Raw genomic sequence first — 24,039 nt, forward strand, 5'->3', positions numbered from 1 at the left:
ATTAATGATCTGGAGGATGGTGTGGACTGCACTCTCAGCAAGTTTGCAGATGACACTAAACTGGGAGGCGTGGTAGATACACTAGAGGGTAGGGATCGGATACAGAGGGACCTAGACAAATTAGAGGATTGGGCCAAAAAAAACCTGATGAGATTCAACAAGGACAAGTGCAGAGTCCTGCACTTAGGATGGAAGAATCCCATGCACAGGTACAGAGTAGGGACCGAATGGCTAGGTAGCAGTTCTGCAGAAAAGGACCTAGGGGTCACAGTGGACGAGAAGCTGGATATGAGTCAACAGTGTGCTCTTGTTGCCAAGAAGGCTAACAGCATTTTGGGCTGTATAAGTAGGGGCATTGCCAGCAGATCGAGGGACGTGATCGTTCCCCTCTATTCGACATTGGTGAGGCCTCATCTGGAGTACTGTGTCCAATTTTGGGCCCCACACTACAAGAAGGATGTGGAAAAATTGGAAAGAGTCCAGCGGAGGGCAACAAAAATGATTAGGGGTCTGGAGCACATGACTTATGAGGAGAGGCTGAGGGAACTGGGATTGTTTAGTCTACAGAAGAGAAGAATGAGGAGGGGATTTGATAGCTGCTTTCAACTACCTGAGGGGGGGTTCCAAAGAGGATGGAGCTCGGCTGTTCTCAGTGGTGGCAGATTTCAGAACAAGGAGCAATGGTCTCAAGTTGCAGTGGGGGAGGTCTAGGTTGGATATTAGGAAACACTATTTCACTAGGAGGGTGGTGAAGCACTGGAATGCGTTACCTAAGGAGGTGGTGGAATCTCCGTCCTTAGGGGTTTTTAAGGCCCAGCTTGACAAAGCCCTGGCTGGGATGATTTAGTTGGGAATTGGTCCTGCTTTGAGCAGGGGGTTGGACTAGATGACCTCCTGAGTTCCCTTCCAACCCTGATATTCTATGATTCTATGATTCTTCAACAAAAAAAACTTCAAAAATAGACTTCAAAGAGAAACTGCAGAGCTACAATTCATCTGCAAACTTAAGACCATTAATCTGGGCTTGAATAGGGACTGGGAGTGGCTGACTCACTACAAAAGCAATTTTCCCTCTCTTGGTATTGCTGCCACCACATCAATTATTGGGAGCGAACCACATCCACCCTGACTGAATTGGCCTTGTCAACACTGGTTCTCCACTTGTAAGGTAACTTCCTCCTCTTCATGTGCCAGTATATCTATGCCTGTATCTGTAATTTTCACTCCGTGCACCTGAAGAAGTGGTTTTTTACCCACGAAAGCTTATGCCCAAATAAATCTGTTAGTCGTCAAAGAGGAGGCTGCAGTTCCTGGAGCGAGAGGGACCACAGGGTGAGACAGGGTGGGTGAAGACAAAATATCCCATTTCCCCTTTGAGAGAGAAGGTTGTGAGGCTGTAATGTTCCAGCAGCCTCTGCTTTCTCCTGAGCTCCACCTCCACTTTGGCCACATAAGATATCCTGTGAAGTTCTTGTTTAAAAACAAACAAACCCTGTGACTGCATTATTAAAACAGAATCTCGGATGCCCTAATCAACAGGGGTAGAGGCCGAGCAGCCAACACATCAGTGTCTGGGGCTCGAATCAGGACTGTTCAAGGAAGACTTGAGAAGTTTGCTCCTATAACAGCCCGTGATAAATCACCTCTAGATGGAAGCAGAAATCAACCAGCAAGTTTTCTGGCTACTGACAATGTCATACCCAGAATTAGCCATCAGAGGGCACCAGCAAAACACTACCGTGAGACCACTTCTTGCCTAGATGTGCCGTTAACTCTATTTGCCCATCAATTTGTGGGGTGTTTGCTTATGTAGGTATTTAACGCTAATCTTTTTCTGTATCTATAGGAGACTAGAGCCCTGAGTATGTAGTTTCCATGATTCAGTCAGGCTGGGGAAAAAATTAATTTGACTGGCCTTATAATTGCCAAAGTGGCGGTACAACTGCCCAACAGGCATACAGTACCTGGCACAATAATACCTAGAGCTTTTCCTCTGGAAAACACTTTGCAAACAGTCTTTACAGCTGCTCACATGTGGGAAGTGACTGGAGTGTAAGTGTTTGCAGGATTCGGGGGTTAACTTGCAATTCGGTTCAGAATCAAGTGGCACTCTGCATGACAGCAGAGCGCATAGAATGACTGAATAATCCAACTGTACATAAGAATCGGATCAAATTAATTATGCTGTTGATATACCAAGAAATAGCCCTCTGCTCTACTTTCAAAGATGAGACACAGTGCAACTAGATAAGAAACATAGTGCCTTTATGACAAGTGTGTGAGTTCTACCATGGTTCATATATCGTCCCTGGATGGAAGTACTCATGGTATCTTTGAAAACCTATATCCACTAATGAGATGCTAATCCAGGGCCTGATCCAAAGCCTAATGAAGTAAATGGAAAGGTTTCCTTTGACTGCAGTGGCTTTGGCTCAAGCTTTGGATGGTGCTGCTGTATCGTTCCTGCATGTGCCATTACTGGAAGGCAGTGAGCTAAGGAAAGGTGTCACAGTGCATTGGCCAGGGCTGATGCCAGCTGCATTAGGGCAGAGGCAGAATGGGTACAGCAATTATTTTATTAGCTCAGTTTAAAACATGAGGCAGTAACTAGCACTGATACTCTGTGCTCATATCAATGCCTTTCATGTCAAGATCTTTATATACGTTAAGGCTCATAATGACCCTATGAGGTAGATGAGTATTGTACCCATCTAGCAGGTATGTACACTGAGGCACAGAGAGATTTAAATGATTGCCTAAGTCATTGTCAAAGCCAGGAACACAATTGTGATGTCCTGACTCCAACTCTCCTACTTTAACCATTAGATATGCTGTCTCCTTTGACTGATGTTGTTTGTAGTGTTGTGGTAGCCATGTTGGCTCCAGGATATTAGAGACAAAGTGGATGAGGTAATATCTTGTATTGGATCAACTTCTGTTGGAGAAAGAGGCAAGTTTTTGAGTTACAAATGACCTGAAGAAGAGCTCTGTGTAGCCCAAAAGCTTGTCTCTTTCACCAACAGAAGTTGGCCCAATACAAGATATTACCTCACTCACCTTGTGTCTCCATTGACTGAGTCATTTAAAAAATGGCACTAACTATTCTAATGACATCTATCCTGATTGGTTAAACATCACCAAAAGGTGAAAGCCCAAACATTACAAACAGTCAATCTCCTCTTTGCAGATACACTTGTATTTGTATTTTTGCGTGTGTGTTTGAATCCCAGGTGCAAACCTGGGTACCTGCATCTCTAGCTACCTAACTGCAGCTGTCAAAAGAGAAGTCGCACCTCAGCCCTTCTTAAAAAATGTACCCTTTATGCTGTCAAGTGGGAAATGATGTATCACATGCGATCACAAATATCTTTACAGTGGGCCTTTATTCCCCTATAGCCTGCCAACCAGGAGGAATGGGAAGTGTTTGTAGCAAAAGATTGTCACACAGGGCCTAGCTTAAGTGACTATTTTTTACATTTAGTCTGATTAGAAAATCAAATGCTACATTCCTGTTTTACATGGTAAGGGACAAATCCTGGTCTCTTTGTTGGATTAAGGTGGAAGAAGATGTAAGGAGCTTTCTTGATCACCACCATAGCGCAGACGCAGGATTTCTCATCAGTGATTAAGAGCACTAAGAGGTGGGCCCAGCTAACATTCCCATTCCTTGCACCCTGGCCCAAAGGGACTCTGATGAGCCGGCAGGGGTTAGGCATGGCTAGACCTTCCAGCTGGCATGCGCTGATCAGGGAATCTGAACATAAGAACAGCCATACTGGGTCAGACCAAAGGTCCATCTAACCCAGTATCCTGTCTTCCAACAGTGGCCACTGCCAGGTGCCCCAGAGGGAATGAACAGAACAGGTAATCATCAAGTCGCCATATCGCCCATTCCTAGCTTCTGGCAAACAGAGGCTAGGGACACCATCCCTGCCCATCCTGGCTAATAGCCATTGATGGACCTGTCCTCCATGAATTTATCTAGTTCTTTTTTGTATATATATAATCTGCTGCTCCAATAAGGTACACCTGACAGTGTACTGATCCCACATGTTCCAATAGCAGGGTAACTAGAAGCCCGCACCATTCCACTCCCTTTGACAATTGCCCCAGAAAAGGGGGTGATCTCATTCAAAGTTTTTAAAAAATAAGAAAAAGTGGTGCATGACAGCAGGAGATGGAGCAATCCCCTTGTAAGCCTGGGTGTGAACTCACCTGCTTCTGGGGTTGTGTAAATAAAGGGCACACTCCATCCACTCCAATAGCTTTTGGCAAGAATTAATCGGCATCTCACTTGAAACTCATACTCTGTGTTCGACTCCAGGCTGTACTCTGTGTGTGGCCCTCTTGTCACATTTATGTCCCATTCTTTCATCTAAAATTGACAAACAATATAACTTTCCAAGCTGTACTAACTAGCCTCATGAAATTAGACATCCTTTCAACAACATGTACTGGAACTATTAATGATGCTATAACAATTCCTGCCCAAGTGCCCTAGCCCTGAGGGAGTAGGCACCTGCCTCCCCAGAGCTCCTAGGAGTGCAGAATCAGTGTGGGCACTGCACCGTGCCCAGGGCCGGCGCTTCCACTAGGCGACCCTAGGCGGTCACCTAGGCCGGCAGATTTTGGGGGGCGGCATTTTGCTGTCCTCGGCGGCAATTCGGCGGCGGGGGTCCTTCCGCTCCACGTCTTCAGGGTGCTTTGGCGGCGGGTCCTTCACTCGCTCCGGGACCCGCTGCCGAAGCGCCCCGAAGACGCGGAGTGGAAGGACCCCCGCCGCCGAATGCTCTGAGGAGGAGCGCTGCTGCCTAGGGCGGCAAAAACCCTGGTGCCGCTCCTGACCATGCCTTAGCCTAGGGCTGTGTTCGTGGCCAGCTCCTCATGCCAATGTGGAGGGGGGGTGTGGCCATGGCCCTGCCTCCTCCTTATCTGTACTGGCCGGGTTTGCACCTCTGGGGGTGTCAGGAGGAAGCAGTGCTCCCCCAAATGGAGGGATTGGGATTGTGCCCTGTCCCTCTGGCAGGGTGTGAGGGGTGGAGGAAATTCTCCACATTGACTGTGCAAAAGGGCCAGGGTCTATCAGGAGCAGGGCACAATTGAGTCCTAAGCAGCTGATATTAAATCGACCTACAAAAGCAGCCTCATCTCTTAGGGATTTTCTGCATGGGACATTCTACCAGTCTGATGGTGTGAATTTCATCCGCAATAGTTATAGCGGTATAACTCCCCTGGCGGACACTCTTATTCTGGTATGAGTGGCTTTTCTAGCTCAGTTTGTCACTTTGGACGTGACTTAAATTAAACGGTAGCACTGGGAAACATCTTGAATATTGCGTTAATTTTCTTTTGCGTAGTATAGGGTTTATCTAAAGAATTCTGCAAGTACAGTGGTAAATTATTTTGAGTTACAAAGCAATGCAAGTCTGCATGCGGCAGTGAGTGGGTGTTACTGAATAGCTCAGTTGGAGCCTCTCCCTTCCAAATCACCGGTTTGAATCCAGCCTAAGTCACAAATGCCCTAATGTTGTTAGACTCTCAAACAGCCATGAGATTACTATGTGAAGTGACTAGGTGGTCTCAGTCCAGGTATGAGTGGACAAGTCCACCGCACAAAACCAACGTCACTAATTGACTCCTGGTAGGAGTTTCAGTGGAAAAGCTTAGAGTAACCCTCAGAGGAGGTGTCTCCAGGTTGGTTTTGATGCACTCAGTTAGGAGAGTGCAAAGAAGCTTGCGCTGTCCTGCTACTGCTGTACCTGTCTGAATAAACAGAAGACTTCAGTCTCCAGGATTAGTAGCCTTGCACCTTTCACAAGAATTTAGTTCATTTTAAAATGTTTTAAAAACAACCCCCCAAATACCCTTGTCGTTATGGTGCTATTATGTCCGTAGGGAGTATATGCAATCGCTTGCAAATCCTTGTTTCGTAGACGTTCTCCTCTCCTTACTTGAATACAGCAAATGACTGCATGAAAAACCAGATACCAGAGAACTGGTATCAATAACCTAGCCCAGCGATCTTTCACGCAGGGCCCAATCCTGCTCCCACTGAAGGTAGTGGGAGTTTTGCCATTGACGTCAATGGGAACAGCAGCAGGCCCATGTTATGTAGTTGAGAAAGGGTTGCCTCACATGCCAAGTTTGGTCTGCCAGTGCTTTGTATCTCTCTTCACAATAAACGTTCTCCATGGATGTTTGCTTTTTCCAGTGGAGTATGGTTCTCGGTGCTGAACTGTCTGTAGTTTCAACATTGGTGATAACCGGTGTGGCTGGTATCACTAGAAGAGAGACAAAAGAATGGTGAATCTATTCTGAGCCCATGAAGAAAATGGTGCCAGTCTATCACGGTTAGGCTCTGCTATAATGATTTTTTAATATACTTTACTACAGAAGACATCTGTTCTCTCCTGAGAAAAATATATCTTGATTTTTCAGTTTAACCTGTTAAAAAGCCCCATCAGAGAACAATCGCTGGACAATTTCACTGTCAGTTAAAGATAACTTCCCATTAATCAGTTTTATACTTTCATTAATGTACACTGGAAATTTAATGTTGGAACTAATAGACGGGCAGTATGAGACTTGCTAATTGAAACGTACTACCAAATCACAGGCTCTGTGAGCCTCAATGTCAAATCCAGCACATCACAAAAAACTAAGGAGAGAACATAGTGACCAGTGAAAGAATATTGATGGAAAATACTACAGACCAATTTGAAAAGAACACATAAGAGAGGGCCATAAGACAGTGTATCGAAATGTACATCAGCAGCTGTTTCCCTAATGTTAAACAGTACTCCATGTGTAATTTGTCACCAATGTTCTCAGAAAACTTCAGTACTGCACATCCATCTAGATGTAGATTTTATCACTTTGGTTAGGGTTTTTTTTAGTTCATACATATTACAACCTGCCTTCAAAGCCATTACTGAATTACCATATATTACCTAAATCCTCAAGGTTAACTTGCAGATGATCCGAATGTGCTGTGCCTAGGTCATTTTTGGCTTGGACCCAAATAGAATACAGTTTGCCTCCTTGTAATTTGCTCAATGAAATGTTGATTGCTGCATTCGAAGGAAATGCTTTCTCCTCACCTGTCTGTAAACTAAAAAAGCAAAAAGCACCGGGGTAAATTCCGGGCCCCATTCAAGTCAATGGGAATTTTGTCATTGACTTCAATGAAGCGAGGAAAGAAACAGCACAAAAGCCAGTTTAAACCAATATAATTTAAAAACAAAAATCCCCGAGAATGGGGATGGTAGGGCCACCACATTGTTACAACAGTTTTGTCAGTCTTATCTCCTGCAGCAAATGCAGCCCAGCAACTCATTTAAGATTAGTGGTATGATAATAAGTTGATCCTCCTGCACTGTGGCAGTCTCCTGCATCCCCGAACAACCCACAATTGGTCATCCAGACCTAATAGGATGACTGTCGGGCTAGTGATGCCACCTCTTTCCTTAGCAATATATACCATTGCCAAATTGATGCTGATGTAGTAACGGCTTTTCCTACTACTTCATTGCATCATAATCCCATTATTTCTCATTTTGCCATCCATGTCCAGAATTCTAAACAAAAAGAAAGATGGTGATTTCTCATTCACAGGATTTTTTTTGTGAATCATACGGACCATGTTGTTTTTTCTGAATAAAATAGAATCTCGTGTATTCAGTTTTTGTGGATCTACTTAGAAAGGTCCAAATTGACAGGTGAGAACTAAGCAATGAGGAAGAATTCTGCAGTAAACACTACAGTGTTTCAGCATTTATTTAAATTGTTGCTTTACTATCTCAAGACATTGTGGTAGATTATAGCATCTCAGGACCTCTTCAAGGGCTGGTTAAACAACTTGATACTATCTCTGGACATTGGGTCTTTACTGACAAATAGAAACATACATGCCATACATTTGAGGGTGGGAGGTTTACTCAGTATTTCCTTCCCTTTCCACGCCTCCCTTCTGTTTCTGACTTGCCTATTTCTCACTTTCCAATACACTGTTTTTTTGATTAATCTGCGGGAAGTCCGTTTTCTCTCTGCTGTTAAGTTTCATAAGTATGTGTATGCTATTGAAAGAGGATGGAACTTCAGAGGGCTGGGTTCAATTCCTGGCTGTGCCACAAACTTCCTGGGTGACCTAAAGCAAGTTACTTAACCTCTCTGTGCTTCATCTGTAAAATGGGGATATTATTTTCCTCTTCATCTTTTATCTGTCTTGTCTGTTTAGATTGTAAGGTCTTTAGGGCAGCTATCTCTTGCTATGTTCATGTCTACACTATATTTGGAGGTGTGATTACAACTTGGGTAGGCATACTCATTCTAGCTTTAATCTAGCTAGCACAGCTAAAAAGAGCAGTGAAGACACAGTGGCATGGACTCCAGAGCTGTCTGTACAAGCCTGCCTGGAACTCTGGGTACGTACTAATGTTGCTAGCCTGCAACGCTGACTGTGCCACCGTGTCTTCACTGCTCTTATTACCTGTGCTAGCTAGAGTAAAGATACAGTGCAGATATGTGCACCAGAGCTGCAACTGCCCCTCCAATTGCAGTGTAGCTATACTGTGTTTGTACAGTTCCTAGCACAATGGGGCCCTGATCTTGTTGGGAAGGCTAAGTGTTACAGATAATTAATGCTGTCTAGCACCTCCCAACAGAACATGTGGCCCTTTTTTCCCCACTGCACTACTCCAGTTTACAGAGGGATAAATCCATGGAGTTCTACGAGCATGAGATACAAGTAATGTAACACAGTGATGGCTCAGGCCCATTGAGTAGAAAGCTGGCTTTTGTTTTACATTCTCAGTTTAGGTTTGACTGGAAACACATCCTTGACTACTAGCTAAATAGCCAGGGCTGGCCTTACCATGAGGCGAACTGAGGCGGCCGCCTCAGGTGCCAGACTGTGGGGGGGGGACACACCACTAGGACACAGAGTGTAGAAAATTGTGTCTGCTGCTGGTGCATATGTATTCTCTCTGCTCTAGATGCACAGAGATGGTGGATGCTGTGCTGGAGGAAGGAGGGCACAAGAGACATAACAGGCAGGCAGGAGAAAAGGTGAGAGGGAATAACAGAAAGCAGTGGGAGCTGCAGGGAGAGAGAGGAGGAGGAGCCTCTTATGTACCTCTCTAGCACCCCCAGGAGCCTGGACTGATTAACACCAGCTTCTCAGGGAGCTTCCTGTTTCCTGCTGCTTCCCTGAACCCACTTGAGGAGAACAGACAGTCAACTGAAGTAGTAGGAGCCAGTTAGGCCCTTAAGATGCTGATATCTTCCCTCACTCAGGCCCTGCTACCAGCCTGCTTATTTGTCCCCTTCAATTGAGTGTTGAGAGCCGCTATAGCGGGCACAGAACAGCAGTCATGAGTGAAAGAAGAAAACGCCCCTCTGGGGCAGCATTCAGAAAAAGAAAGAAAGCAAAGGAAGCTTTTCTATCTAAGCAGGAAGGAGCTCTCCTGAGATACATAGACACAGATGTTCACGGTGAGCCCTCCGGCCCCAATGAGGATGTGAGTGGTGAGGAGATGCTTGATCTTCCAGTTAGTCAGAGTGCCGGTGACCTGGCAGCAACTGCAGCATCCATATCTCCATCTCAAATGGATGTAACCATGCACATTCCTGAAGAAAAGTGTAGATCAGAAAAGAGTGTGGTGGAGGCGCAAGAAACAGCTGCTGCTGAGTTTAGTTCCTTAAGTCTAGATGATCCAGGACTGTGGACCCACTTCAGCAGTAGCCTGAGGGACTTCCTTGTACTGCGTGGACCACAGCAAGTGAAAAACTTCATGTTCCCCAAAGACAATGAAAATAGAAGTTTCCATCCAACACATTACTGGCGTGAAATCCCCAATGGTGACAAAGTGGAGAGGCCATGGCTTACGTACTCAAAAACCCAGAATGCTACATAGTGTTTTTGTTGCAAACTCTTCCAGTCTAATGTTCCAGCCACATTGGGTTCTACAGGAACAAAGGACTGGAAAAATCTGGCTAGAAATCTGGCATGCCATGAGAAGGCAGCAAATCACCAGAGAGCATTCCATAGGTGGAAAGAGCTTGAGATGAGACAAAGGTTAAAGGCCACCATAGATGATCAACATCAAGAGAAGATTGCATCAGAGTCTCATTACTGGCAAAATGTTCTGAAAAGGCTCATTGCCATTGTGAGAATGCTTGTTACCCAAAACCTAGCACGGTGTGGCACTTCAGATCAGCTGTATGTGCCAAACAATGGAAACTTCCTTAAAATTGTGGAGCTGATGGCTGAGTTTGATGCTGTACTCCAGGAGCAAGAAATGTACACACACCACTACCTTGGAAAAACAATTCAAAAGGAGATCATACAGTTACTGGCAACAAAAGTCAAACAGAAGATTGTGGCAGATCTGAAGTCAGCAAGATATTACTCTGTTATTCTGGACTGCACACCTGACATCAGCCATACGGAACAAATGACTTTAATGGAGCATTTTGTAACAACAACAGAACCTAGTGAAAATGTCCCTGCAATGGTGACTGTCAGAGAGCATTTTCTAGAATTTATTGACATTGATGATACTACAAGAGCTGGTTTGACAAACGTGCTTCTTAAAAAGCTGGAAGATACGGGAATTGCGATAGCTGACATGAGAAGCCAGGGCTACAATAATGGTGCCAACATGAGAGGAAAGAACAGAGGAGTGCAGACACAGATCCAAGAGTTAAACCCTCGAGCTTTTTTTGTCCCATGCAGTTCTCATTCATTGAACTTGGTGTTCAGTGATGCAGCATCAGCTTCTAGTGAGGCTGCTGAATTTTTTAATGTAATTCGAAGCATCTATGTATTTTTCTCTGCATCAACTCATCGATGGCAAATTTTGAAGCAACATCTGGGAACATCCTCTCTGACATTGAAACCGCTGAGTGCCACATGATGGGAAAGTCGAGTGGAGGCAATAAAGCCTATCAAACACCAAATTGGGAAGATAGATGATGCCAGAGTTGCCATTATGGAGGATAATGCTATGACAGGAACTGTTCGTGGGAGAACAGTGGCAGAGGGAAATGGAATCACCAGAAACATACATAACTTCTAATTTCTGTGTGGCTTAGTGTTGTGGCATGACATACTGTTTGAAATAAATGTTGTAAGCAAGAAACTCCAAGGTGTTGACCTTGATATATCTGGAGCAATGTAACAACTGGACAAAGCAGAGGGATAGCTCAGTGGTTTGAGCATTGGCCTGCTAAACCCAGGGTTGTGAGTTCAATCCTTGAGGGGGCCACTTAGGGATCTGGGGCAAAATCAGTACTTGGTCCTGCTAGTGAAGGCAGGGGGCTGGACTCGATGACCTTTCAAGGTCCCTTCCAGTTCTAGGAGATAGGATATCTCCATAATTTTTACAGTCTTACCGGTCAGATGAGGGATTTCAAAACGTTCTGAAGAGTGCACAGAAGTTGGCAGAGGAACTTCACACTGAAGCTATTTTCCCACCCATTCAAGAATACAAGAGTCACCGAAGAAGAAGATATTTTGATTGTGAGGCACAGGATAATCCCATAAGAGACAATTCAAAGAGACAATCCCAAACAACAATTCAAAGTTGAATTCTTTAACCAGGTGCTAGATTGTGCAATACAGTCAGTTGAAGAACGTTTCATGCAGTTCAAGGAACACAGCAGTATATTAGGGATGTTGTATGATATTCCAAAACTCCTCACTATACCTGAAGAAGACCTACACCAGTAATGATAACATGCGCGATATTGATGCAAGTGATTTAGGTGATAAACTGAAAGCCCTTTCAAGATACATTTCAGCAGGATCAACTAGGGTAACCAGACGTCCCGATAATGATCCCTGGTCGGGATGCAATTTGTCCTGATATTTTGCTCCACAGGCAGCACTCGGTTTTTTTTTTGCTCCGCCGGCAGACCCCCCTGCCCTGATGTCCCGATATTTTGTTCCTCTCATCTGGTCACCCTAGGATCAACTCCAAAGGCTGTTCTGGAATATATGTGCACAAATAAGATGAGCACCCTCTTTCTAAATGCTTTTGTTGCTCTGTGCATACTTCTAACATTTCCTGTAACAGTTGCCAGTGGAGAACGCAGCTTCTCCAAGCTGAAGTTAATAAAAACACATCTACGCTCCACAATGACACAGGAGAGGCTGGTCGGCCTTGAAACCATCTCAATAGAGCATGAGCTGGCCCAGACTGTGGACCTTCAGGAAGCAGTTCAAATCTTTGCAACCAAGAAGGCTCGGAAAGCACCACTTTGATTATTCAAACAGATAAAAATGCCAGTGTTTACTATGCAGACAAGAAAAGTTACATTTGCTGTTCAGGCGTTTGAAAGTTAAGTGTTAATTAAAATTTTTGAACAAGGCATTTTAAGTTGTTAGTTCTCCTTTATTGGGGTAGGTAACAGAGCAGTACCATGAGAGGAGTAGAACAGGAAGAAGGCAGAATTGAGACCTTTCAAAGTTTGGGCCCAATCGAGGGGGTATGGGGGCGCAGGTGCTTGAGGCGGCCAACGGAAAGGAGCGGCACGTCCGGCTCTTCAGCGGCAATTCGGCGGCGGGTCCTTCAGTCCCTCTTGGAGGGAAGGACCTGCTGCCAAAGTGCCGCCAAAGAATGAAGCAGCGGTGGTAGAAGTGTTGATCGCGGCATTTCCCTTCCCCCCCCCGCCGCTTGGAGTGGCAAAAATGCTGGAGCTGGCCCTGTGGGGGCATCATTTGATCTCCCCGCCTCAGGTGCCAGAATGTTGTGGACCAGCCCTGTAAATAGCACTGATTAGACAAGTAATAACAACACTGTGTGGAAACCTAGGTCTTAAAAGATTTAAATCCTAAATACCACCTCATTTGCGTTAAGTGAGAGCTAGCCATGTACACTTGGGAGTTCACCTGAAGAGATCTGTAAGGCGGTGTTCTAGAAAGTGTAAGTAGGACACTCTGTCTTTCCAGTCATCAAAACTAGAGCATTTGTATAATCGTGCTTGGCTTGTGGTTGCTGTTACTCTGACCACATATGTTTAGACCGCATAGTCATACTGGTACTTCAGGTTACAAGAGCTCCCCAGTCTTAACCATTGCCACCAATTAACCTAGGTTGTTCTGGTGTGTTCTTTCCATACCATTAGCACCTTTACCACAAAGCACACTAGCAAGTGAGAGAATCAGTGAGATCATAGAATATCAGGGTTGGAAGGTACCTCAGGAGTTTCATCTAGTCTAACCCCCTGCTCAAAGCAGGGCCAATCCCCAGACACATTTTTGCCCCAGATTCCTAAATAGCCCCCTCAAGGATTGAATTTACAACCTTGAGTTTAGCAGGCCAATGCTCAAACCACTGAGCTATCCCTCCCCTCATTAGTGTGTAAGGCAGTGGTTCCCAAACTGGGGTTCACAAACCACCGAGCTATCCTCTCCCCCCCAGATCCTCTTGGTCTTATTCCTTTCAAATGCTCAGAGCCACATTCTAAGCCATGCAGAGAGCCTCTACTTCAATTGTTCTTGGTTTTCAACTAAACACAGCAAGAAGCTGTCCTGGCAGGACTTACCTCTTCAGGTAGAGAATGTAATTAGTACTTATGTAGGTGTACTTCCCTGCGTCCCAAGCACAAGTCAGGTGGTCTGAATGTTCATAAATGACACAAGTTAAATTGGTTGGACTGTCCGGTGGATCTACAAAGATAGATTATATGCAAATGTATGTCAGTTCAGTAGTTAATGGGCAGCTCATCCAATGACTGGACATTTAGACATTTGAAACTAATGTCCTCAGGAACCTAAACATAGGGGTCTATATCTCTGAACAGAAGTTACAAAGACGTGCTGCATTTTACCCATAATTGTTTGATACCAGAATCAGATGATTGTGTTATTCTGTGGCTTTCCATAGTGGGTTTTAGCTGAGATTTTAAAGTACTCCACTAGTATTAATTAAATTAATCTTCCACTGGGCTGGGATGCTGGAACTCATTGTCCCAAGGATGGAGCTTGCAGGCTGCAGGCAGGGCATTCCTGGCACCTCCGCAATTCACTTTCTGCCAGAAACACACTTAAAATGTGAACCTGACCACATTAGAAAATCTTACTAGATGCCTCCCGTTGCCCAAGCTAATGACGAACTGTCCAACTGAACTATGAAATCCAGGGCCTTAGCTGACAGTCCAGAGATCCTTCGCTCAGTCTTAAAGCTACAGGCACCAGGGAAATGTAGTGTGTTTGCTCCTCTAATTTAGAATGTTAATGAGCCAATTTAAGCCATGTCAGTGTGTGACCAGATACCACGTGGATGGGCATCTTGGCATTTATTTGTTACAAAGATTTATCACCTCTGTGGGGTAGATCAGTATTATTTTACAGATGGGTACAGTGAGAAAGGTAGGCATGAAGGGGCAGGGGATAGCCTGTCAAATGCTCATAGGCGGTGGCCAAGGACCTGAAAGCAAAGACTGCCCAAACTCTATTAATCCCAGGCCCGATGTGTGACTTCCAGCACACTCAAGCACACTGGTGGTAAATCTGGCTGTACTGCTATCTTACGGCAGCTCTCCTGCCAGCAGAAGTGTTTATGTGGCTGCTGTAGTGAGGGGCTCTGGAGTGGGGGGAGGGATTTAATGTTACACAGAACAGCGTTAAAACTTTTGCAGCCATGTCTGCATAAAATGCACAGATTTGGAAAGGAAACCATCTGATTCCCAACTCCTTCCACACTCTGGTTGCCCTATCTTTCTCCTCTCAACTCCACATGTCAGGGTATCCATGATAGTGATTGTGTAGAAGGAAGTAAACTACATCAGTTTTCCTCTCTGTGCCTCTGTTTTCCTATACATAAAATGGGGATAATGGTAGTGACCACCTGGTAAAGTAAAGCGCTTTGAAATCTACCCCTGAAGACTGCTGTATAAGCATTAGGTGGTGTTATAGCCTGTAATGATGCACAAAGTCACTTCTGTTACTTGACTCAGGGAGTTCAATAGCTCGTTGCCATTTGGGCAAGCACATGACAATGATAGGAGAAGGATAGTTTCAGTGTCACATCCAGATACAGTAACTCCTGGCTTAACGTTGTGGTTACGTTCCTGAAAAATGGGACTTTAAGCGAAACGATGTTAAGTGAATCCAATTTCCCCATAAGAATTAATGTAAATAGGGGGGGTTAAGTTCCAAGGAAATTTTTTTCACCAGACCAAAAAACTATATATTATATAGATATACACACAGTATACGTTTTAAACAAACAATTTAATACTGTTCACAGCTATGATGATTGTGAAGCTTGGTTGAGGTGGTGAAGTTAGAGGGTGGAAGAGGGAGGGATATTTCCCAGGGAATGCCTTGCTGCTAAATGATGAACTAGTACTCGGCTGAGCCCTCAAGGGTTAACACAATGTAGCCTCTCACACAAGGCAGAATGAACACGAGGGAGGGGAGAAGCATAGCAGACAGAGACAGACACACACCTTGTGTGTGTGGGAGAGAGAGAGATGCACACTGCCCCTTTAAGTAAGCTGACTCACTCTTAAATACATTGTCTTTTTAAGTGGATCAGGAAGTTGAGACAGCAGCTGCTGCCCCAAGCACTCTCTGTCTCTCTCCGTCTGTGTCCCCTCACTGCTCTATATGGAGAAGGGGTAAGCGGGGTGCAGGAGCAGGGGGGAGGGGGACACCCTGACATTAGTCCCCCTTTCTCCCTGCACAGCAAGCAGGAGTCTCTGGGAGCAGCTCCAAGGCAGAGGGCAGGAGCAGCACATGGCAGTTGGGAGAGGGACAGCTGAACTGCTGGCAATTGGTAGCCTGCTGGGCAGCTGCAGCACAGGGAACTTAGGGGAATTGGGGGGCTGCCCGTCCACCCTGGTTCCAAGCCCCCACCAGCTAGCTGCAACGGGCTGCTCTTCCTGCAAGCAGTGGGCAAAGCAGGCAGCTGCCAAACGACTTAGAAGGGAGCATTGCACAACTTTAAACGAGCATGTTCCCTAATTGCTCAGCAACGAAACAACATGAACAGGGACAACCTTAAGTGAGGAGTTACTGTACCTGTGCACAGCCTCATGACAGAACATGCACTGAAGTTGCTACTAATGACGCATATCCGCTGAATCCAGTTACAACATACCTTGCTGGTTAACTACAATCTAGGTTTAATTACTAATAAGACCCCAAACCTTTTATTGTTAAATAAATAAAATAAAAATGGAAGTTTCACTTTTCAACTGGAAAATATACCAGCACTGCTTTTGTGTGATTTTTTTTTTGGGTGCGGCATCTAAAAACATTAAAAGATTTAATGCTGTAAATCCGAAAATAGCATTTTGGGGGCTGCAGGCTAACACTGTCTAGGAAGGAATAACAGTTTATACCATCTTAAATGGGATGAAGTAGAATTAGTGGAAAAACCATCATACATACAGCAAATTACTTACGTCCTGCAAAAAATTGTGTTCCACATACTATCATATCTGCAGCTTTGCTGGGACACTTGGCATAACATAGGACGATGGAATATGGTTTTCTGAAATCATGAAGCTGAAGTTGCACTGTAGTTTTGTTTATTGTTGTTAATAATTTGTCTTCTATATGAGTATTATTTAGCATCATGTATAACTTTGCCATTTGACAGTTTACCGTAGAGTGGCAATTGATAGAAATGTTCAAACCCATCTGAATGACTGGAGCTGGTTCTATCCACACGTATCCAGAGCAGTGCACGTTTGAGACGCCTGTGAAAGCATACATTGATTAAAATAAGGCTCGGATTGCTTATTGAAATAGAAGCAGCTAATGTTTCAGTTATGCAGCATATTTGGCTGCACTTCTTTTTGACTAGTCAAACGATTCTAGTGGATGCTGCTTAAAACCAGACCTTAATGAACGACGTCAGACCTAAATCCAGCAATTGTCCCTGGTTTCTGCAGTGCTCTGCATCCGGGAACTTCTATACCAGAGGTCTCACATGCGGCCCGCGGAGCTCTTCCCTGCGGCCCGCCAAGCTCCCCGCGCGCCCCCCCCCCCGAGTTATTTTATGTGGCAGCTAAGCTCCCTGCTCCCCAATGTTTGGGGCCAGGTCTCTCCCCCGGCCCCGCCTGCCACCCCCACGCATCTCCCCCGAGTGTCCCCCGGGCTCACTTGCTGCCCCTTCACTGCCCCGGAGCCTGCAGCTCATGCTGACTCCACTCCGCTCTGCCGGCTTCCGGCATCACCTGCTGCCGCAGGGTCCTAGTGCCTCCTCCACTATGGCCAGGGCAGGCTGCCCTTCCCCTGCCCTTCTGCCCTAGTCCTGAGCCTCTCCGATGCCCCAAACTCCTCATCCACAGCCCTCACCCCTGCAGAGCAAGGGTGGAGTGGTGGTGCAGCGCAGTGCAGTGGGGGGGCTTTAACAGGAGTAAATCTAACTAAGTGCGTGTTTTGTCCTTTGAGTGAGGTGCATTACTGTTGGTGGCGCTTAGCACTTTCCAGGAGGGAGGGGGGAGGAGCAGGGAGCCGCGTGCTCAGGGGAGAAGGTGGAGAAGAGATGGGGCAGGGGCGGGGCCTCATGGAAGGGGTGGAGTGGGGGCGGGGCTGGGGCGGCGAGGGTGGGGTGTCAGTGATGCGGCCCTCGGGCCAATGCACTAGTCCTCATGTGGCCCTTGTGGTCATTTGCGTTTGAGACCCCTGTTCTATACCCACTTCAGGTATAGTTTAAATAATGGAGACATCTACTGATTTTAGTTATGAACCTCCATTGCAAAGCACTTTGAGATCTACTGATGAAAAGCATTATATAGGAGCTAGGTGTTGCTTTTGTTAAAATGAATAAGGCCATCAGTATAATATTCCTTGTATTATTTATTTTGATACTAAATGTAATCTGTTTTACCCTGCACTTGCAGTTTCAGTTTGCCACAGATTTTTGCATTGAGACTGTGTGAGAAATACATATTTAAGAACATAAGATCATAAGAACGGCCATACTGGGGCAGACCAAAGGTCCATCTAGTCCAGTATCCTGTCTTCCGACAGGGGCCAATGCCAGGTGCCTCAGAGGGAATGAACAGAACAGGTAATCATCAAGTGAACCATCCCCTGTTGCCCATTCCCAGCTTCTGGCAAACAGAGGTTAGGGATACCATCCCTGCCCATCCTGGCTAATAGCCATTGATGGACCTATCCTCCATTAATTTATCTAGTTCTTTTTTTGAACCCTGTTATAGTCTTGGCCTTCACAACATCCTCTGGCAAAGAGTTCCATAGGTTGACTGTGCGTTCTGTGAAGAAATACTTCCTTTTGTTTGTTTCTATCAAAAGGACCAGCAGTGAAATAGTTTATGATGAAAATTTACAATCTTATGACAATTTGTCATTAGCACCTGATTGGGATTAATGGGTATTACTCGGCATTCATGTTTAGTGGGATGTGTACTAGATTGCCATCACACTATCGGAGCAGAAATGGCGTAGGGGGGAAGGTCTGAAATCATGTCGCCATTGAAGTCCATGGGAGTTTTGCCACTGAAGTCAGTGCAGCCAGGATTTTACATGTGGGTGCATGTACACACGCAAAGCTATTGATAGCTAATGAGAGCTTAGAGTTAAGATCACAGTGTCATGCTAAGGGGAAGATTTCGGTGGCCGTGGAATCCTGGAGTACAGAAGCCCTGCCTTCCATACCCTCTAAAACAAAGATACTGAATGGAGTAAGGGCAGTACTGGTACTGAGTATGTGGTCTATCATACATCCTGTACTACACTGACTGGCTCATTGTGGGCATGAAGCCAAGGTTCCATCTGTGTGGGAGGGGGGGAAACAATGACTTGATACACACTGTTCTCCCTTCTGCACAGCTCTTGCTGGTACAGGTCATGGTGCAGAGATTAAGGGGTGCCTCATCCCCAATGCCCCCACATTCTCCTGTGAGGGGAAATAGAAACTGGCCCTATGAAATGTCAGCGGTATGCAGTAATAACTCATATAGGAATCACCTGACTTCACAAATTTCAGACTGTGCTTTAATAATAACTAGAGGGAGATAACCTTTTATAAACGGATCTGAGCTAAAGCAAATGTAAGTGGATTAAGGCAGCTCCACAATAGAAGCACAAGGGCCCCTTATGATCAGATTACAGCTCTGCACCAGAGATGACAAATTTAGCTTCTGAGCGATATCAGATGTGATCTGTTCTTCCTGGAAAGGTGTGACTGCATTGAAACCTCTGATTTCTAAGATATGCAATAAAACGAGGCATATCTATATGTCTGTAGGTGTCAAACAGCTAATAGAAGCCCCCAAAATAGTTTATCTGTTCATCTTTCACTTTATGCTTGGCTGTTTATCAGCTCTGTGTTCCATTATGTTAGCTGAAATGTATTGATTTCTCTAAGATACAAAACTATACTAACAATTGTTCCTGAATTCAGCACTAAGAAGTGGTGAGATGGAAGACAGACTATACCTCTGTAAATCCAGCTGAAGAGTATATGGAGTGCCACTGCCACTTTAAATCTAACCATGGCCTGATTGATTCGTGGCCGATGTCAGTGGGAAAGCATGGCCCCTGAAAAAATGAAATTAATATTAGACCTTTCTCACAATAAACAATGCAACGTTGAGACCAGGTTCTAAGACAAAACAAAACTAATAACATGAGAGGCCAGTATCAGAACCTCAAATACACAAATGTCATTGGTCCTGCTAGTTCCTGGATCTGTACACACTGCTATAGCTCTGGTCCTACCTCACTTCCAGACGTACAGAAGGGCTTCAGGCTAGTTTCCAGATCCACAGCAGCAAAAATTGAACATGTTGGCCACAGTAGGATGAATCTTTAGATGCTGCTAAATACAGTGGACCAAACTCATGACTGGTGCAATTCCATTGAAGTTAATAGAGGTGTGAATTTGGCGAGGCGTTGTTTAGAGCTGGGCAGAGGAGGCAATATTCAGAGATCTGAGTTCCAGGGCTAGGGTTTGCTAGAGAGGAAAGTATACAGAAGCTATAATGTGGAATCTTAGATCTTTAACGGTGAGTACCTAAAGTAGATATGGCCTGATTTTCAGAAGCGCGGACCACCCACAGCTCCTGTTTTTATCTGGCTCCTTTCTGTCAGTTAGAGAAAAGGAAAATGACTTGCTGTAAGGTGGAGCCCTTGGTTAATTTGCCTACTGGTTATGACTTTCTTTCTCATTTTTCTATTTCTTTTCTTTATTCTGCTTTGTTTTGAAGATAGACTTTGACTTCTTAAGAAAGATGTCACATCTACCGCAAATTCACTTGAGTACTTTTTACTTAGTACTTTCCTGTGACACTTTCTGGCACGTTCTGATGGTGAAGGGGATTTTTACTCCCAGTAATCTTCAGACACCCACATTCCCTTTGGTAGGGAGACAGTGATTTTTACCCCTCCTACTCCTGACCTATTGTGCAGGTGCCATCAGACTCTAGAAGATTTAGATTAAGCCTCTGAAGTGCCTAGTAATTTTGGGTGTCTCTTGGAACCCAACTTGAAACACCTTTAAAGTGGCCAAAGGGTGGGTACTCGGCACTTTCTCCAAATCAGGCCCCTTTAAAGTAGTCTCAAAGCTGAGCACCCAGATTCACTAGTCACTTTTGAAAATCTTGACCTTAAGCCTCACTGCAACCTGATTGCCCTAGATCAGTTTTCCCCAGACTGTGGGCATGCCTCCCTAGCGGGGCACAGAGGAACGTTCAGGGGGGTTGCAATGGGAACTGGGCCAGCCCCTATGGGGAGTGGGAAGGGAGTGCCCCCTCAGTTCCAACCTGCCCCCAGTCTCTTCTCCAGCGCTCCAGCCCCACCCCCAATCAAGGTTCCGTGTCGGGTCCTGGCCCCGGCCTTGGACCCTGGCTGCAGCTCCCACTTCTGGCTCTGGCCCCACTCCTGGCTGCGGCTCCACTCCTGGCTCCGCACACAGCCGCGGGACCAGCCCTGGCCTCGGCTCCCAATCCTGGACCTGGCTCCCGGTGTGTGTGTGTGTGTGCGCGCGCGGACAGATTTCATTACGGATAAGGGGAGCATGACATAAAAAGTTTGGGGACCACTGCTCTAGATACATCTCTGCCAGCATTTGCAGGGACTTGGAATTTTGAGGCTTGTAAAGATCTAGAGGTTTGATGTCCAGTCCCATGGAGGAAGAAATAGACTGGGCCTGGAAATATATCAGTGTTCTGAAGAGAGAGGCAATTCACTATGTACCCACATTCTTCTCATGAATTCATGACATACATGGATTTTGGATAAACTTATTTTCTTGGTAAAGTCATCCAGAGACATCACTTCCTTGTAGGCCACTGGTATTCACCACTTTAAGAGCTTGAATCTGAACTTGCTTAGAAACAAAAGGAATAGGTGCAAAAATGTGCTGCGTCCGTCTGTGCCCTAAGGGCATCAGAGCTTACACCAGGTACTGCTATCTGGCATGGGAGCGGATCTGGCTCTGAGCTGGGTGTGTTATTCCAGGGTTACTGTATTCGGTAAACTCAGCACCATCCAGGTGATGTGAAATTTCAGAATGGCAGGAGGCCAGGCTCCATCCTCATTAAGCCCTTCTCTCTATCCACAGCTACTCCTCACCCAGTGCTATTTCCTAGCTCCTCTCTTTGGAGTCTAATCGGAAGGCTGATCAATGGCCTGCAAGCCCTCCCCTCACATTCATTCCAGGTCTTCAAGGACAAGGTTACTGCCCCTTTACTGTGCATCTAAAAGGCATGCTGAGTAGAGGCCTCCTTATCCCCTCTTTTCAGGGGGTTGTCTGATAAGACAGCTGCCTCCCAATCCTGGGAAGGTCTTCTAAGGACGGGGGGTGTTTGGAAGACTCTCTTCCCTTTATCAGGCAGCAGTGTGGCAGGAAACTTCTGCATTCCTGGCTCCTGGCTGTAGAGTGACGCTGGGAGTCGTCAGCAGCAGTAGTACATTGCTTCCTGCCCCATTTGGATGATGGAAATGGGTGGCTTCCAGCTCCCTGGAAGACTTTTTGTAGGATGGCAAGAAACAGAGCTACCAGAATACCCTCCTCCCTCCCATCTCCTCACTCCAAGCACTGAAGGGGCTAACTGCTGTTACTTTGAAGGTTCCCAGCAGGGAGGGAAGGGGACAGTCCCCCAAAGTCAAGACAAGAAGGAAGGGGGAATGGAGCTGTTCCATGGATGATTTCAGACATATGGAGAATACAGCAGCCTGTTAGGTGGTGGCAGCTGTGTCCCGGGAATGGATTGGAGGGTGAGGGTTGACATACCCCCAAAGCTTTTTGCAATTCTGGGTTGAATTTTGGGGGTTGTTGTAATCATTTTTACACAGCCCTAGTTTTCATATGTGTGCTTATATAACACCAACACCTTCTGGGTGGGGTGTTCTGTCCCATCCAGTGATACTGAGACCACTTAGAGAGAGTACTGCAATGAATCTGCTCTATAGCCTTAGCTAACAGTCAGTTGGCTTTTAGCTCATGCGGTAGAGGCTCATGCACTAAGCTCCGGAAGTCCCCGGTTTGATCCCGCTGACGACCGGGGTCTGTTGGTGTTACATTTTTGTGAAGCACGTTCAATCTTAAACCCACAGATGAATATGGGTTCACATTCATGCATTTATTTGACTGCCGTGTGCACTGTTGTGTCTGTCTAAATCAACACAGGCTTGCAAGACATTTCTTGTCTAGACCCACTGGTATCTCTTCTATAGTTCTGGTGTGGATCCATTCAACTGCACTGATAGGAACCAGTCCATAATTGTGTACCACTATGGACTACCATTTAAAAACTAACTATTTTAAAAAAACATTAAATGTTAGCTAAATTACAATAATTCTAAAATTAACTAATGGGTAAAGGGAGAGGATTAAAGGGTCAAAAAGACCAATGAATGGAGCATGCTTCTGAGACCGCACCACTTAATGGCAGTCGGAAAAGGACCTAAGGAGATTTAGTCTTGCATCAAACATCTGGAAGCATGCAATGGAATAAAAATGGCCACAAATATCACAACATTCCAGCTAGTAGCAAGCTCATGGAATCAAGGTGCATCTTCCCACAAGATCAGATCTGCAGAGGAAATATACTTGGAAAGCTCCAGTTACAGATGAATAATCTTTATTAGAAGCAGTGCTAGAGACTTCAATGGGACTACTCACATGCATAAGATTATGCAAGGAGTAGTCAATTATTTTTTGTCAAGGTCCAAATTATTTTTTGGTCAAGGTATAGTCAAGGTCCAGACTCCAAAGAAACATTTTTCACACCACAATAATGATGATAAGTAAATAAAAAGATTTCACAGTCCGTTCAATAGCATCTGGCAATCCAGATTTGGCCAACGGTCCACCTATTGACTACCTCATCCAATGGGAGCTGTAATTGTTTTCCTAGGTCTCTTCCATCTCTAATGCTATTAGGTTGGTTTTACTTTCCCCTAACTTGTGCAGGATTAATACTCTGGTATTTTTCTCTAGGGTGTCATCCAGTCTAGTTTTAAAAGTCCCAAGCAATGGGTTTTCTACTTTTCCCCTTGGGAGACCAGTTTATCACTCTCAGGAAGTCTTCTCTAATACCCAGTCTCAATTTTCCCTTGCTGAACTCGATCCCTTTACACCTAGTTTTAATCCCTCCATACCAGCCTGTCCCTGGCCATTTTCTCTTTTATGAACCCACAGCCCTCCAGAGAATGCCAGAAATCCACATGATGTTTCTCAGTGCTGGACTTTTACATTGAGACGAGACCCAAGTTAGATGTAACATGGGTAAAATCAGAGAATTCTCTATTGATAATGCCTCTGAAGGGGCTAGACTATGAAATATCTGGAGCTGGTGAAACTTGGCACAGCCTTGCTTATTTTTGATGGGTATACAAGAATGACTGATGTGCAGGGCTGAAACCTTTTCTTGGGATACCACATCCATTTTGGAGTCTATCTGCATATACACATTAGCTACTCAAGCACAACTTTGAGGCGCATGAAAGTACGCTGCTGCAGCTGGCTCTCTGAGGGGAGTCAGCGGTGTTTCTCTTTTGTGAGTCTTTGCATTTGTGGATCTCAGTTCGAAACTGAGCTCTAGGAGATA

The 24,039-nt window shown here is 45.3% G+C and overlaps 1 protein-coding gene across 1 annotated transcript in view; it reads right to left on the reverse strand.

Annotated features, from left to right (window-relative positions):
- The window catches only part of LOC113407369 (interleukin-23 receptor-like), a 61,556-nt gene that overhangs the window by 23,184 nt on the left and 14,333 nt on the right, over positions 1–24,039 (reverse strand). Inside the window, 7 exon segments of the mRNA XM_029912390.1 lie at positions 4,216–4,375; positions 6,136–6,281; positions 6,951–7,111; positions 13,549–13,672; positions 16,417–16,713; positions 19,424–19,490; positions 19,492–19,525. Coding sequence (XP_029768250.1) covers positions 4,216–4,375; positions 6,136–6,281; positions 6,951–7,111; positions 13,549–13,672; positions 16,417–16,713; positions 19,424–19,490; positions 19,492–19,525 — 989 coding nt within the window.

The sequence above is a fragment of the Terrapene carolina genome, unplaced genomic scaffold (genome assembly GCF_002925995.2).
Source record: "Terrapene carolina triunguis isolate 2854851 unplaced genomic scaffold, T_m_triunguis-2.0 Scaffold211, whole genome shotgun sequence".
Classification (NCBI taxonomy): domain Eukaryota; kingdom Metazoa; phylum Chordata; order Testudines; family Emydidae; genus Terrapene; species Terrapene triunguis.